The 16,620-nt window shown below is 53.2% G+C and overlaps 1 protein-coding gene across 1 annotated transcript in view; it reads left to right on the top strand.

The window, feature by feature from the left end:
- LOC125939681 (uncharacterized) overlaps positions 1-16,620 on the top strand; it is a 173,392-nt gene that overhangs the window by 136,846 nt on the left and 19,926 nt on the right. The window contains exon 6 of the mRNA XM_049664965.1: positions 13,863-14,050. Within this exon, the coding sequence (XP_049520922.1) occupies positions 13,863-14,050 (188 nt within the window). The remainder of the gene's footprint in view (positions 1-13,862; positions 14,051-16,620) is intronic.

The following is a 16,620-nucleotide window of genomic DNA, read 5'->3' as shown; positions in this document are numbered from 1 at the left end:
GCGTGTAGATTCAGATTTTGATTTAGAGGGGTCGATGAGGTTCCGCAGGATTGCCCACGTACGGGAGGTTCCCAGCGTTCCCCGCAGTGACTCACAAAACTGTTGCCAGTTTTGCTGTGCTAGGTTGGTGGCGTATGTCTGAGCGCCCTCTGTGAGCTGTGCAATCCGCAGGCGGAGGGATCTGTTTAGCCGTTGCCTTTTCCATCTTCCCACGAGCCGGTTGCGCTTTTCCCATAGCTTGAGAAGGTGGCGGTCTACCTCTGGGGCTTCCGGTGTGCGGTGTATTGTTTCTGTGGCTGTCTTGTATGCCTGTCTGATGTCCTCGCTCCAGACGTGTATCGACTGGATTGGACCTGACGGGACGGGTGCATTGCGGAATTTGGGCCAGTCAGTGATATGGGCGGCACCCAGATGTCTTCTAATTTTGCTAGATGATATGGACGTGCTGAGTATACAGTGGTCGCTGCCCAGGGTTTCTCCTAGGTTCGTCCACGTGGCCTTGGCGACGTTCTTGATCAGGGTGAGGTCGGGGCATGAGTCACGGGTGACACTGTTGCCTTCCCTGGTCGGATATAGAGGGTCGGTAAGGAGTTCCATTCGTAGGGATTCTATTGCTCGCGCGACTGTCACTCCTCTTGCTGAGTTTGACTGATACCCCCAGTCCCGGTGAGGCGAATTGAAGTCCCCGACTACAATAAGCTGGTTTGCTTGCGCCAGTCGACTGGCTTCGGAAAGGAGGTTGGTGAAATCGGCCTTCGCCGGCCTTGGTGGCTTGTACGTGTTAACCACGAACGTGCTCTTTCGGCCCCGTTTGTTGGGTACGATCTCTATGGTTAAGTGCTCAACCTCCTGTTCTGACAACGAGTGCTCGATAACAGTGATGTCTTTTGCGACGAGGATTGCAACCTTCGCCATGTGGGGTTGGTGGATCGTGTAGTAGCCGGCTAGCGTAGGGGTTCTGTCGGCCCCTATCTCTTGCAGGCAGATAATGTCAGGTCTTACGGGGGTGGTGCAGAGGTATTGCTTCAGGAGACCCTGTTTTCTTCTGAAACCTCTGCAGTTCCACTGCCATACTTCGATGTGTTCAGTAGTGTTTGGCTTATGGTTTGGGGCCATATTGGGTGACTAGGTGGGCTGGCGGGCTTGAATCGCTCCCGATGGAATTGGCACGGCTGCGATTACGGGAGGGGCCTTGTTCGCATGACGAGGCGCGTTTTCGGCGTTGAGTCTGGAGCGCCTGTATGGAGTTGGAGTGTTGGTTCTGTGTAGCAGTTACCTGCGTGAGGTTGGCAGCTATGTTCTCGATTTTTGCTTGAAGCGCGCTGAATAGTTGGGTGACATTTTCGATGAGAGAGCTGACTAGTGTCTTCTCCATGTCCTGTAGTGTTCGCTGTAGCGTTTGGTGTGTCACTACTTCATTGGGTTGCTGTGGGGGTGTGGTTGGTGGCGGCGCGGTGTTGTGTTTAATTACTTGTTCAAGTTTGGCCATAAGCGCTGTGAGCTTCGCGTCTTGTTCTGCTATCTTAGCATTTTGCGCTTTTATAATAGCTTGTAATTTAGGGATTCGGGGGTCTGTTTGAGGAGCAGGGGAGTCCTTGCCCTTGCCTTCCCAGCTCACCTGCTTCGTTGTGTCTTGGGCGGGTTGCTGCTGCTTCTTCTTCCTCGGCATCGGTGTGGGCGGTGTCCGAATTTGTGGTGGTTGTGCCTGTTGTTGCCGGGCTCGGGTTCCGGACCCAGACCGGCTCCTGGACTGGCTGCGGCTCGCTGAGTCACTGTCCTCGGAGTAGAACCAGCGATTATTGTAGATCTTGGGGAGGCCGTCCAATCGAGACGGCCTCTTCTCTGCGTTGTTGCGGGCGGGTGGCGGCTGAAGCATCCTTGCTGGTTTCAGTCTCTTGGGGCATTCCTTTGTGCCGGTTTCGTGCTGACCACCGCATAGTCCGCATTTCGGCTCACAGACATGGGTGGGGGGTGGGTTCTGCATGCCGCACTGGCGGCAAACCGGTGTGTTGGGGTTTGGGCACACGTCCGGACGATGTCCCGACTGCATACACATCTGGCAGAACTGCCGGGCCGGCCTAAACTGGTGGCACGGGTATTCACACCCACCGTGATAGACCAGCCTGGGCAGGTGGGGCCCGTCTATGGTGAGCAGTGCCGTTGTAGATGTGCCCAAGATGCGGGCGTCCAGGATCTTGATGCGGGTGTCCCGCACCCACAGTCCTTTCATGAGGGTTTCTCTTGTGTTGTTGGGGTCCAGTCCGTGAATGACACCTCTGATGGTTTGCGGTGAGAACGGCACGTACGCTCTCACCGGGTGGGCTTGGTTGGCCAGCTTCAGGTGGGTAAGTTGGCAGATCTCGTCAGCAGTTTCCTCGTGCGGGGTGCTGACTATCAGGATGTTTGAGCCCTTGTGGGGGCGCACGACGTATTTCCCCTCCACACGGGCGGGGGTCTGGCAGGACATGACAATTGCTGCCGAGATGGCGTGGTTATTGTTTGAGGGCTAGGCCTCTTGTCGGCCGGATAACTACCTTCAGATCACCCTTTGGAAGGGGTGGAAGTCTAGGGCGACGAGGACCGGGCTTTCGGGTTATGTCTGGGGACGGGACGTTGACATTGGAGGGAGTGCCACTCACGGAATTAGCTGCACCCAATGATGAGGAGATCTGAGCTTCCCGGGCGGCCCTGCGGAGCTTCTTCGCCCGATGCTTGCTGAGAGAGTATTCCCACGCAGGCCCGTGGGAAGGGGAGCTCGCAGCAGGATCGGACGACGATGTCAGGAGGCCTGGATCTTGGGAGGAATATTCACGCGAATCCATATCGGAGTCTTCATCAGGGAGGTTCACCATCGATGGTGTCAGTTGGTGATCGCTGGAAGGGCCCGCATCATCGGGCGAATTTCCGGCGGCCATTTCAGTAGTCGGGGCGGCGGTTGACAGTCGGAGAGCCTGACGCGGCAGGGCCGCGCAGGCAGAGTCCGACTCGAAACCGGTTTAGCGGCTGGGCTGAGGAGCGGCGGGCCAGGAAGCGTAGGAGTATCTACACGCAGGCGGCGGCGAACCCGTCGGGCCGTTCGGCATGAGGCGACCAAGGCAGCCGGAGGTGCGATAGCAACCGGCGTTGGCGGAGAAGGACGACTCGCAGCTTATCGGGGTGGAGCAGGAGCCCATCCGCAACACGTCTGCTCCGGTCGGCTGTCGCGGAGCGAGTCCGCGGGTGGCCAAGGCCCTAATCGACTTGGACTTCACCGCCCTGATGGCGGAGTAGCTGGCCCCTCTCGGAAAAGCCTCAGGTGACGGCGGCCGCGGCTGAAGGGGGATTTTAAGGAGGGGGGATTGCACGCGCATCCCGTTATCTTCGGAGCGGCCGCGCGGTTATCATGCGATGATCACGTGCTCGCTCGCGGAGGGTAGCGGGGAGAGAGCACGTTTCGCCGCTCCCGCTGCTCTTCGCACCTGGCCGCGAGACCGAGGCACCCCGTTCCCTCCTTTCCCCTTTCTTGGAACCGGGGATACTCCCTCTCCGTCGCTCGGGGAGAAGCGCTATTCCCCCGAGGCGTTTCGGTCTTTCGGCTGCGACTGGCCGCATCTCAATTCAGCCGCGGACACTGCCGTCCCCCTGCAACGCCCGGCTTTTGTGAGCGACTGACCGCCCCAGGGCCGAGCGCGGATCCACGCTAGGTGAGCTGAACCCTTATCAGCCTCTCGTGTGTTTCCACTATTGTGCGGTTTTGTCACCTCAGTCGTGCGGAACGCGGTGGTTTTAGTTTATTGTATCTGCTGTTGTTGCCTCAGTTGGTGTGTGTAAACTCAAGGTGAATAAACACCTTAAGTCAAAGACTCACCCTGTCCCCCCTGGCCTGAACCCGCCGTGCTCGCAACTCAGTGCGAACCGCGGGTTAGGGGTCACAGCTCTGACTGTTAGGGCTGCTGCGAAAGTGCTTGCGGGCGACTGCCGCTCCGCTGGCGCGGTGCGATCCAGAGAAGGGTCAGGTCGCATGAGCGAACTTGAGTAAATACCCCTATACGTTGAAAAGAAAAGTGTACAATCATTGCATTCTACCGGTGCTAACATATGGGCAGAAAGTTGGAGAACAAAGAAGCTCGAGAACAAGTTAAGGACCGCATAAGCAGCCATGGAAAGAAAAATGTTAGGCGTAACGTTAAGAGACAGGAAGAGAGCGGTGTGGATCAGAGAGCAAACGGGCATAGGGGATATCGTAGTTGACATTAAGAGAAAGAAATGGAGCTGGGCAGGCCACGTAATGCGTTGAGAAGATAACCGGTGGACCATTAGGGTTACACAATGGGGGCCAAGAGAAGGGAAGCGCAGTCGAGGACGGCAGAAAACTAGGTGGGGTGAAAAAATTACGAAATTTGCAGGTGGAAATTGCAATCAGCTAGCGCAAGCCAGGGGCAATTGAGCCAGAGACCTTCGTCCTGCAGTAGACATAAATATAGGCGGCGGCGGCGGCGGCGGCGGCGGCGGCGGCGGCGGCTGCTGCTGCTGCTGCTGCTGCTGCTGCTGCTGCTGCCGCTGCCGCCGCCGCTGCCGCCGCCGCCGCTGCTGCTGCTGCTGCTGCTGCTGCTGCTGCTGCTGCTGAAGGGGCAGAGCAGAAGGAGCAGAGCAGCACCAGGTTGCCAGCAGCAAGTAATGCCGATGATGATGATGATGATGATGATGATGATGATGATGATGATGATGATGATATCATCCATCTCCTGACGCTGGATTGTGGCAAAATGACGGGACCAAGACGGCGGAGAGGTTAAAAGAGGAGACGGACGCTTGGTGAAAAAAGAGATCGGCAGCTTGAACTTGAACGCGAACCTTTTATGCTCAGTATTACTGCGTCATTGTTGTACACAATGTAATATAAACATGTGCGTTTCAAACGTCCTGGATGTGTGGCCCAGCCCCATGTTGCCTCATTCCTCCACGGCAGCTGCTGCTCCTTCTGCTAATGATGATGATGCTGCTGATGATACTGCTGCTGCTGCTGATGATGATGATGTCATCCATCTCCTGACGCTGCATTATGTCAAAATGACGGGACCAGGACGGCGGAGAGGTTAAAAGAGGAGACGGACGCTTGGTGAAAAAAGAGATCGGCAGCTTGAACTTGAACGCGAACCTTTTATGCTCAGTATTACTGCATCATTCTTGTACATAATGTAACATAAACGTGTGTTTCAAACGTCCCGGATGTGTGACCCAGCCCCACGTTGCCTCATTCCTCCACGGCAGCTGCTGCTGCTGCTGATGATGATGATGCTGATGATACTGCTGCTGATGATGATGATGTCATCCATCTCCTGACGCTGGATTGTGGCAAAATGACGGGACCAGGACGGCGGAGAGGTTAAAAGAGGAGACGGACGCTTGGTGGAAGGAGAGATCGTCAGCTTGAACTTGAACGCGAACCTCTTATGGTCATATTGCCACGTGTCTAGCGCGGCGATGACGACGACATAAGACACATCGGCAGTTATGAAAAAACATAGCAAGAAGAAGAAGAAGCAGTGAGTAGCGCGCGGTATTTTAAAACCGTCCGTTCTTGTTGCTGCCTCTGCCGACAAGTGCGGTTCGTTTGTCCTTCGAGCTTTCACCGTCGTGACACTGGTGGAGGTGCTGGGTACCTGATGCTCGGGACGCCTGCTCGGACCCGTACACGCAGTCCCGAGAATCAACCTCTCGACATTACTCCAGTGCACCGATTCAGCCGCCGCCTGTTAGGCCTGAGCCCAGAATTCACCAGCGTTGCAGCTCCGACATCGGCGAATCTTCCTCCTTCACAGATGACGACAAGCCCTTCCCAGGTGACTCTTCAGCATCCTCTCGTTCCGGATATCTTTCGTGGCGACGCGTTTGAAGACGTTGAGGATTGGCTTGATCAGTATGAGAGGGTTGCCAAAGTCAACGAATGGAGCGCAGAACAAAAACTTAGGCGCGCCTATTTCGCACTAGAAGACAGTGCGCGCACGTGGTTCCAGAACCGGGAAGCGTACTTCCAAACGTGGAACGACTTTCAACGCCAACTCCTGGATACGTTCTCCTGTTCCGACCGGCGGGATTACGCGCAACCGCTAATCGAAGCGCGCTTCCAGAAACCCAACGAAAGCGTCGCTATGTATGCTGAGGATATGTCCCGTCTATTACGCCGAGCTGACCCCGATATGCCCGAGACTAAGAAAGTGCGCCATCTCATGCGCGGAATTAAGGAACAGTTGTTTGCAGGCCTGGTATGAAACCCACCAACCACGGTAGACGCATTCATCAAGGAGGCCACAATAATCGAGCGAGCACTTCAGCAACGATGCCGCCACATTGACCGCCTGTCCAATACCACACCGATGAGCGCCGCCGCTCAGAATGCCACCACTAGCGAAAGCTCTCTGCGAGAGTTAATTCTCAGCATACTGCGTGAGGAACTACAAACCCTGGTTGCTCCTTCTACCGAGCCAGCAGTTGCTTCTGTTGCCGAAGTCGTCCGCCAGGAGCTGCGGCAAGCCTTTTCATCGCCCGCGCCGTGCCCCGAATCACGCCCGTTGAGCTATGCCGATGCCGTTCGTCGTCCTCCCCCTCCACCGCCGACCACGCCGTTCCATCCGCGACCTGTTACCACTCCGTCGTGGCAGCGGGAACCTGGGAGACGACCACCAGCTCGCCGAACTGACTTGTGGCGTACTGCCGACCGTCGGCCACTCTGCTTCTACTGTGGGGAACCGGGCCACATTGCCCGTTACTGCCCTCATCGAGACGTCGCGTTTGGAGGCTTTCCACGTTCAGCTTCCCCGCGCTTTGAATACCGCCGTGCCCTGGACGAGGGTTACTCGCCGACCACCCAAGCCGCTTCCCCACGTCGTCGCTGGCAGTCTCCGTTACCTCAACGTTCCGCTTCCCCCAACCGTCCCAGTTTCGCTGACGTCGTCAGAGGCCGTTCCCCCAGTCCTCACCGGGGAAACTAACGGCCGCGACCTCCGGGGGGAAGGTTGCCAACTGTCGAGACGCCGAAAAGACCCCCCAACCGCCGCAACAAGACGACATGCCGACGACGAGTAATGCCGACGAATGTGTTCGCGCCGACCTCAGCCTTTTTGTTGACGGACATCCCGTAACAGCCCTTGTGGACACCGGTGCTGATTTCTCGATTATGCGTCAAGAGCTGGTTGACCGCCTTAAAAAGGTGAAAACACCATGGACAGGGCCACACATAAGAAGTGCCGGGGGTCAGATAATGACGCCAACGGGTAAATGTACCGCCAGACTCCGCATCGGTGATTCCAGCTTTGTTGCCACGTTCGTTATTCTCCCCGAGTGCTTCAAAGGACTCATCTTGGGGATGGATTTTCTGCGGGATTATGGAGCTATTATAAACATCCCGGAGCGTTTGGTCACATTTTCAGTGAACCCAGATGTAGACTGCAAGTATAATAGACAGCACGGGCGTTTGCGACTAGCCGAGGACGTGACGATGCGCCGCGAACCTGCTGCCTTGTGTCTGTTTCTACCGAGAGGCCTTACCACGGTGATGTGATAGCGGAACAAATCAACGTATTATTCCTCACACAAGGCGTTTTGACTGCACGGGGCATTCTGGCTTTAAATCGTGGGCACGCCGCAGTGCTCCTTACGAACTTTAGCAACGAGCGCCGCCACGTTCCGAAAGGCACTGCAGTTGCGTTCTGTGATGACATAGTACAAGGACTGCTTCGCTGTGCACGACCAAGAAACGAGTGACAAGACCATTCCGGCCCCGACAACATTGTCCGTCGACGTTTGCTCGGCCCTGTTGCCCGCTGAGCGGCAGCGCCTACTGGAACTAATACAGCAGTTTGAGGATTGCTTTTCATGTACGTCCAAGGTAAAGCAAACACCACTGACCAAACATCGGATAATTACGGACGATGCCACTAGACCGATTCGACAGAACCCCTACCGTGTGGCCCCGAAGGAACGCGAAGAAATACAAAAGCACGTGAAGAAAATGCTCGAGGATGATGTGATACAGCCTTCGAAGAGTCCTTGGGCGTCCCCCGTGGTGTTGGTCAAGAAAAAAGACGGCAGTTTACGTTTCTGTATTGACTACCGCAACTTAAATCAGGTAACAAAGAAAGACGTCTATCCGTTACCACGCATCGACGATTCACTCGACAGGTTGCGCCACGCACACTATTTTCCTCCATGGACCTACGCAGCGGGTATTGGCAAATAGAAGTCGATGAGCGAGATCGGGAGAAAACTGCCTTCGTGACGCCCGACGGTCTCTATGAATTTAAGGTGCTACCTTTCGGTTTGTGTACAGCGCCAGCCTCTTTTCAGTGTCTAATGGACACCGTACTTTCAGGTCTAAAGTGGCAAACGTGCTTGGTATACCTCGACGATGTGATCATTTTTTCGGCTACATTCGAAGAGCATCTAACCCGGCTACAGGCTGTTCTCCAAGCCGTACGCTCTGCAGGCATCACGTTAAAGCCTGAAAAATGTCATTTTGGCTTTAACGAACTCCAATTCCTGGGCCACGTCGTCAGTAGCGAAGGTGTCCGGCCTGACCCAGACAAAATAGACGCGGTTACAAAATTCCCCACACCATCTAACAGGAAGGCAGTGAGACGCTTCTTGGGCTTGTGCGCCTATTACCGCCGGTTTATTGCGGACTTTTCACGTATTGCCTCACCGTTGACGCGACTAACACGAGAAGATGTTCCCTTTGTTTGGGGCGAACGCGAGCAAATGGCATTTAACGAATTACGTCAGCGTCTGCAAATGCCCCCAGTTCTGGCACACTTTGACCAGGACGCCCCGACAGCACTTCATACTGATGCGAGCAATGTAGGTCTGGGTGCCGTGCTGGTGCAATGGCAAGACGGCTCCGAGAAAGTGATAGCCTACGCCAGCAGAATTCTTTCGCGCTCAGAAGAAAACTATTCAACTACGGAGAAAGAATGCCTCGCCGTTGTGTGGGCTGTTATTAAATTTCGCCCTTATTTATACGGTCGCTCATTCACCGTCGTCAGTGACCAAAATTCTCTGTGTTGGCTGACTACGTTGTGTTGGCTGACTGCGTCATTCTTGTACATAATGTAATATAAACATGTGCGTTTCAAACGTCCTGGATGTGTGGCGCAGCCCCATGTTGCCTCATTTCTCCACGGTGCTCACATCCTCGGACCACCGGTCGCAACAGACCCGGACATCTGCCGTGTCGCCATCAAGCTTACCATTTTTAGCACACTCGCCTGAAGTATTATTCTTGCAGATCAGTTCTTTCTACCAGTCTCACCGAGGATCGGGCGTGCTACGGCTGCGTAGGCGTCCGTCTGGACTCCCGCTACGCTACCGCGTTCTCAGGCATGCTAGCCAAACCACCAACGGTGGGCCCTTACCGGCACCTCAAGTCTGCCCTCATCCGTCGGCCGTCACTTTCGGAAGACTAGACGGTGCATCAATTGCTTTAGTGCGAACAATTGGGAGACCGCAATTCGTCGCATTTCCTCCACCGCGTGCGCCAAGGTCAATTCACATTGTCGGAAGTCGACGCTGAAATACGGTTCCAAGCCAGTGAGCAGCGACATCAATTATGGTCGTGTGATTGAAGCGCGACAACATCTCGCGGGGCAAAACACTAGTGAGTTAGTGAGTGAAAAATGTCACAGTTTCGTCCTAAGAGCGAAGCAATGAATGCGATAGCAACACAGCAATGTCATACGAAGTAAGGTGAGCGGCTTTGGGTAGCAATATGAATTGTAGTAAACATGAGCTGATTAAGTAAGCAGGTGAGCTGCGGCGTAAGTAGACCGACATGAAGAGAGACTCGATGACCACGAGAAGGCGCGTGTGAAACGGTGGTGTTGATGAGAAGCGCTTCCCGTGGGCAGCGCGTGCGAAGGGACACACCTGTAGCGCTGCACTGGCGATCCGGGCAGCATTGCATGTGTAGCGTGCGTTGGAAAATGTGGCCCGACTATTACTAACTGAATGAACAAGCGTGGTGTGAGCGCGCGCAAACATGAATAGATCACACTGAATGACTGCAGACAACGACTGTCAAAACGCTGGCAGCAAGCCATACGCCGCAGCGGGCGAAGGTACGTGCGGTCTATCGCTTCAACGGAAACTGAGCGGCGAATGCACAGCGCATACAAAGGTCAGAGCCGTGTGGAGATAAGAGACGGTGCGGGCGAGCGACGAGCGCGGTTGTTGGCAGAGTAGAAGTGCTTGTTGGCATATGCATAACCTATTCTTCGCAGGAAGTGCTTGTTGGCACAGGCAGGGCAGTCCGCACTGGGATACCTTTCAAGGTATATAGCGTGAAGAACCGCAAGATTAGGATACTCACGAGCTTGTAAAAGTCGAAGGGTCACTGCCCGCGCCCTGCATAAGGCAGGGTGCGGGAGGGGGAATATCGGTCTTGACAGATAATAATGCTTGGTGATCTCATTATACGTGATCAATGGTTCCCCGCGGGGTAGGGGGACTGCGGAGGCGGCGCGGTCAGTGAATCCTCGCGCGGCCTCGTGCGCGCTCTCAGAGGGGAGCCCTCAGTCGACCCCAAGTGAGCGGGAAACCAAATGAGAGAATGCGGAGAAATACTTTTCAAGCTTTGGAGAATGCGAAGGGCCTGAGGGGAGACCATCCCGGTTTGGTAGGCCTTAATGGCCGCCTTAGAATCGCTATATATTGCCTCTCTGCGACCATCGAGCACAGCCAGTGCAATTGCAACCTGTTCGGCTTCTAAGGGCTTCGAAGTGCGTACTGTAGCGCAGCAAGTGATCCTGGAATTAGAGGCGACGATGGAGACGGCGAACGCCTCTTGTTGGACACATGCCGCGGCATCCACGAAGCTTGCCTGAATGTGGTTGTTACGGACATGTTCGAGTAGAGCTCTACCCCTGGCCCTGACGTCTGCCGACGTTGTGTGCGGGGTGCATATTGCGGGGAATGGGCGCGATGAGATCTGATGTCACTGGGAATCCGCACGGCGTCGGGGCACTGGTCGACAGGCCCATCTCGTCGAGTATCTTGAGGCCCGCCGGGTGCCGGATAGCCTGAGCAGCTGTGAACGCTCTTGTGCCTCTATTATTTCTTCGAGCGTGTTGTGCACTCCGAGCTTTAACAGGTTTTCGGTGTGAGTGCTTACAGGTAAGCCGAGGGCGAGCTTGAAGACCTTTCTGATGAGGGAATTTAACTTGTTCCTCTCTGCAACATGCCAATTATTGTTGAAAATTATGCATCCAATACGTCTCCAATGGAAACATTTGAAAAAGTACAGACAATTCCATTAGAATAGGAAAATGGGAAGTCACGGGCTGCTTGCTTCCATCCACGAATAATTATGAATACGAAACTGCAGGCTTTCAGATGTTTGCTCGTGGTGATGCGTGCTGACATATGCCGATATTGCATTACCGTATTTAACACTCTAATGTCATCAACACTCTCCTATGTGTAGCCATAAAAATTAATGACTATATATAGAGCGTTAACCTTATCATATTTGATCAGTAACTTTATTTGTGAACTGCCTTTTTACTAAATATTATGTTTTAGCTATGTCTTCAATATCAGAGAAAAATACAGGTGGCACGCGTGCTGTGTTAGTGAAGATTAAAGGGTGGTTTTTCTTAATCATTTCAATATAATGTTGGTTTTATCTTACCACCGGATAACAGCTGTGTGTTGGTGCTAAGGACACATGGATATGCTCCTTCTTTCAAAATCTGGGTGAACCGATTGCTCTGAATTCATGCAAAGCTCTCAAGGCTCACCAGTGTAATGCGTGCCGATATAGAAAGAGGCCTATAAATATAGATGAGTACAATCAGGTTAGATTGTGACGCAATTTTGTGGCGAATATTCTCACTTACTACGCTTCATTTGTATTGTTGTATGCTCAGTATATGCGATGTCATAGCGATGTGATGTGAGTTGGCGCAGTAGACTACTTGGCGCAACAAGCCTCGAACGGCAAATGTTGATTTTTCTTCCGCCGAGACGTTGGCCCCGCGAAGTGTAGATGGCATTTCCGTGCCTCCACATGCCGCCGTTGCAGGACGTATACATGGGCTTCTATGGCACCTTAGCTACCATGCGTACACTACCATGCGTACACTACCATGCGTACACACGCTGCTTGCCGCTTGCTCCCTCCGATGCGCAGTTCCCACTTCCACGTTTCCGTCAATGCGAGAGTGTACCTAGGTCATCTATAAACTCAGCCATTTTCTCCCACCTTGCTTATAACTCTTCTCGTACCTGGTTTTCTCGCGCATGCGCATGGGATCCGGCGGAGGCGTTTCTGCGCACATCAGGCGGACGGATTTTGGTTCCGCCTAGCCACATAAAGCTTCGCTTGAAGTCATAGTTGAGCGGAAACCCGCTAGGTGGAGAGCAGTAATTAAACGGAAAATCGAGACATCCACCCAAATCGTAGCAAGCGTAGTGTAGCGTAGTGTAGCGTAGTGTAGTGTAGCCTCTGCGAGGCTTTTCTTTGGAGGAACACGTATGGGTTTCCTTCGTAGCAATTGCTACAATTTGCGTGGATGTCTCATTTTCTCCTTTAATAAAGCTTCGCTGTAAAGATCGTTTAACACTTTTCTACGTTGCACCTTTAGTTAGAACCTTTGGTTTGAACGCAAGCGCCGTTCGCCACAAGGTTGTACCGGCTTTTTTTGTGGCATGTGGTAGTTAAGAATGAAAAATAAAGCCGGCAGATTCCACGCCCTGTGGGAATCGATGTTATGCGAAGCACTGTGCGGGGAGCCTACCAAGTTAACGAAACGACCATGAGAGCACCAAGACGTAGGCGGCTCTTTCATGACCTACATGTCATGAAATTCATGTCATGAGTCCTCAGGAGTCCCTTTAGCTATACCTAAGAGATCTTAGGGAGAAAGCCTTAGTCATACTCGTGACTATGACTTCTACCACCACCCTTTAGTGTTTCCTTCACTTAGTACGCACGTCCGAACCCATTTCAGTGTTTTTGAGTGTTAATGTTTTTTCGCTGAGTCATTGTCATTTTTGCTGAGTCATGCTCATGACTGATTTCTACCATCGTCATTGAGTGTTTCCTTCACTTAGTGTCCACGTCCGAACCCATTCCTGTGGTTTTTGAGTGTTCATCTTTTTTTGCTGAGTCATTGTCATTTTTGCTGAGTCATGCTCAAGACTATGACTTCTACCAGCGTCCTGTAGTGTTTCCTTGACTTAATACCCATGTCAGAACCCATTTCAGTGGCTTTTGAGTGTTAATCTTTTTCGCTGGGTCATTCTCATGACCTACATGACACGCATGTCATGACCTATCAATTGTGTTCTTCATACACTCCTGTCATACTATACCAATTTTGGTACCTATCAAGTTAACGAAACGAGCATGAGAGCACCAAGACGTAGGCGGCTGTTTCATGACCTACATGACGAGCATGTCATGACATTCATGTCATGACATGTCATTTATGGTCGTCATATACTCTTGTCACAGTATGCCAATTTTGGTACATACCAAGTTAACGAAACGACCATGAGAGCACAAAGTCGTAGGCGCGCCTAGATAGATAGATAGATAGATAGATAGATAGATAGATAGATAGATAGATAGATAGATAGATAGATAGATAGATAGATAGATAGATAGATAGATAGATAGATAGATAGATAGATAGATAGATAGATAGATAGATAGATAGATAGATAGATAGATAGATAGATAGATAGATAGATAGATAGATAGATAGATAGATAGATACTGTCGAAGTAGCAAATGTTCGCCAAGAAATGCTTCGCATGTAAAACGAAAAAGCGCTGCGCATACTGTATAGAAGAAGCAAGATAGGTGCCAATTCTCTTTGTCGCAGCCTGAACGACATCGGCGGCAGCGTGGCTCAGCAGCGCGGTGTCGAGCAGGGCGGCCGTCGCAACTCGTGGGGCACCAGCGGCATACCCAAGCTGCGCCAGAGGCTATCGACGAACCCGCTCGTAGCCGCACTGGCCCAACCCAAGCGCGTGCTCCGCCGCACAGCTTCCAACAGGGTCACGCCCGCCGGTACGTTGCCGTCTTTCTGTCACGCTGAGCCGACCACGCGCTGCTCAGCGACGACCCGCTTTCATGCATGCACTTTCACCGTGGCTAAACAGCGCAACGGAAACACGTAGATAGGGAGGGGGATTATGTATACACAAGGCGCTGACAGGCAACCACGGAGTTGATCAAGCATGGGCTCACTAGAATAATTATCGAACATTATCAAAGCTAGTGATGCGGGCGCAATCCAGGCGGAAGGAAGTGGCCTTGCTGGATCAGACTTGTTTTTCGGTTTTTAAGCGAAGCTTTATAGGCTCACAAGTGTCAGCGGTGATGGTGGTGGTGTCACGCTGAAAAGTGGGCCGATCCTGGCGATTGTGCAGAAAGGGTCCAAGCTCAATGGCACATACCAGGGACAAAAAAGAGCGAGAGAGGGAGAGAGAGAAGAAAAAATGTCACAGTTTCGCCCTAAGGGCGAAGCAATGAATGCGATAGCAACACAGCAATGTCATACGAAGTAAGGTGAGCGGCTTTGGTAGCAATATGAATTGTAGTAAACATGAGCTGATTAAGTAAGGAGGTGTGCTGCGGCGTAAGTAGACCGACATGACGAGACACTCGATGACCACGAGAAGGCGCGTGTGAAACGGTGGTGTTGATGAGAAGCGCTTCCCGTGGGCAGCGCGTGCGAAGGGACACATCTGTAGCGCTGCACTGGCGATCCGGGCAGCATTGCATGTGTAGCGTGCGTTGGAAAATGTGGCCCGACTATTACTAACTGAATGAACAAGCGTGGTGTGAGCGCGCACAAACAAACATGAATAGATCACACTGAATGACTGCAGACAACGACCGTCAAAACTCTGGCAGCAAGCGGATACGCCGCAGCGGCGAACGTACGTGCGGTCTATCGCCTTCAACGGAAACTGAGCGCATAAAGGTCAGAGCCGTGTGGAGGTAAGAGACGGTGCGAGCGAGCGACGATCGCGGTTGTTGGCAGCGTAGAAGTGCCCCCCCCCCCCCCCCCCCCCCCCCGCTCCCTCCGGCGCTGGCTTACCGCTTCCTTGCTTGCGCGTGGGAGAGATAAGAGACTGTGCGGACGAGCGACGAGCGCGGTTGTTGGCAGAGAAGTGCCCCCCCCCTGCTCCCTCCGGCGCTGGCTTTCCGCTTCCTTGCTTGCGCGTGGTGGTGGTGGTGGTGGTAAAACTTTATTTCCCAAAGAAGGGGTCCTGAAGGACACTTGGCTAGGCGCCAGGTGTAGAGGGCACCTCCCACGTCGGCACAGAGAGCCCGAAGCTCTCCGCCGCCTCGCGGGCCTTCTGGACAGCCCGAAGTTGGTCGTGTAGTGAAGCACTTTTTAGCACTATGTCCCAATGTTCCTTGTTCTTGGCGTAATCGTCACTCCATGCACAACCACACAGCATATGGTTCAAGTCAACACGTTCACTGCAATGTTCACACACATGTTGTCCGTCGTAGTCTGGGTCGATGTGCTTCATGCGCCAGGGGTTGGGGTATTAGTTCGTTTGGAGCAAGCGTAGCGTGACTGATTGGCTGCGCGTTAATTTCTTATCCGGGAGGGGGAACTGTCGTCTGCTTAGATAAAAGTGTTTAGTGAGCTCGTTGTAAGTGAATAATTGATCCCTGTACTCGATATGCGGGGTAGCGGGGGAAACCGGAGGGACGCGGTCGATGAGTCCTCGCGCCGCCTCGTGTGCGATCTCGTTGAGATTCCGCAGGCCGCCCCCTAAGCTGCCCATGTGTGCCGGGAACCATACGATCGAGTGATCGGTGATGTTACTTCCGCCTAAGATTCGTAGCGTCGTCTTGTCTATCCCGCCCTTGGCGAAAGCTCGAGTGGCTGCTCTAGAGTCGCTGTATACAGTTGTGAAGCTCGAGTCTTTGAGCGCTAGTGCTATCGCTGCTTGTTCAGCTACATCTGGCTTCTTAGTGTAGAGCGTGAGTGAGTTGCGCGTTCGCCCGTGTCCGTCGATTACTGCTACCGAGTAGGCGTGCTTTCCCGGTATGTACGCAGCATCCACGAAAGCTGTCTGGTCGGGAAACCTTGTCGCGTCTGCCGCGAGTGCTCTGGCGCGGGCGAGTCTTCTTCCTTGATTGTGGATCGGGTGTACGTTTCTTGGGAAGGGGAGCACTTTAATTGCTTCTCGCATGACTTTAGGTAACTGCAAGACGTTGTCCCTTTCCGCTATGGTGTTCAGGCTGAGCTTGACGAGAATCTCTCTGCCCGCTTTGGTGCCTGATAGGCGTGCGATCTGTGCCGTGTGCTGAGCCTCGATGATTTCGGCAAGGGTATTGTGCACTCCTAGCTGTAAGAGTAGATCAGTGGAGGCATTATCGGGGAGCCCCAACGCTGTCTTGAAAGCTCGTCGTATGTGTACTTCGAGCCTTTTCCGGTGTTCTTTTTTCCAGTTGAGCATCGCAGCCACGTATGTGATGTGACAGAGTACAAAAGCGTGCACCATTCTAATGGCGTTGTCCTCGCTCAGTCCCCTGTGCCTATTCATGATGCGCCGAAACATTCGGATCGCGTTCGCAATCTTGATCTTGATGCTGTCCAGCATCACCCAGTT

The sequence above is a fragment of the Dermacentor silvarum genome, chromosome 3 (assembly GCF_013339745.2).
Source record: "Dermacentor silvarum isolate Dsil-2018 chromosome 3, BIME_Dsil_1.4, whole genome shotgun sequence".
Lineage (NCBI taxonomy): Eukaryota > Metazoa > Arthropoda > Arachnida > Ixodida > Ixodidae > Dermacentor > Dermacentor silvarum.
The sequence above is the reverse complement of the archived record's forward strand: the minus strand, read 5'-3'. Positions and strand labels throughout refer to the sequence as shown.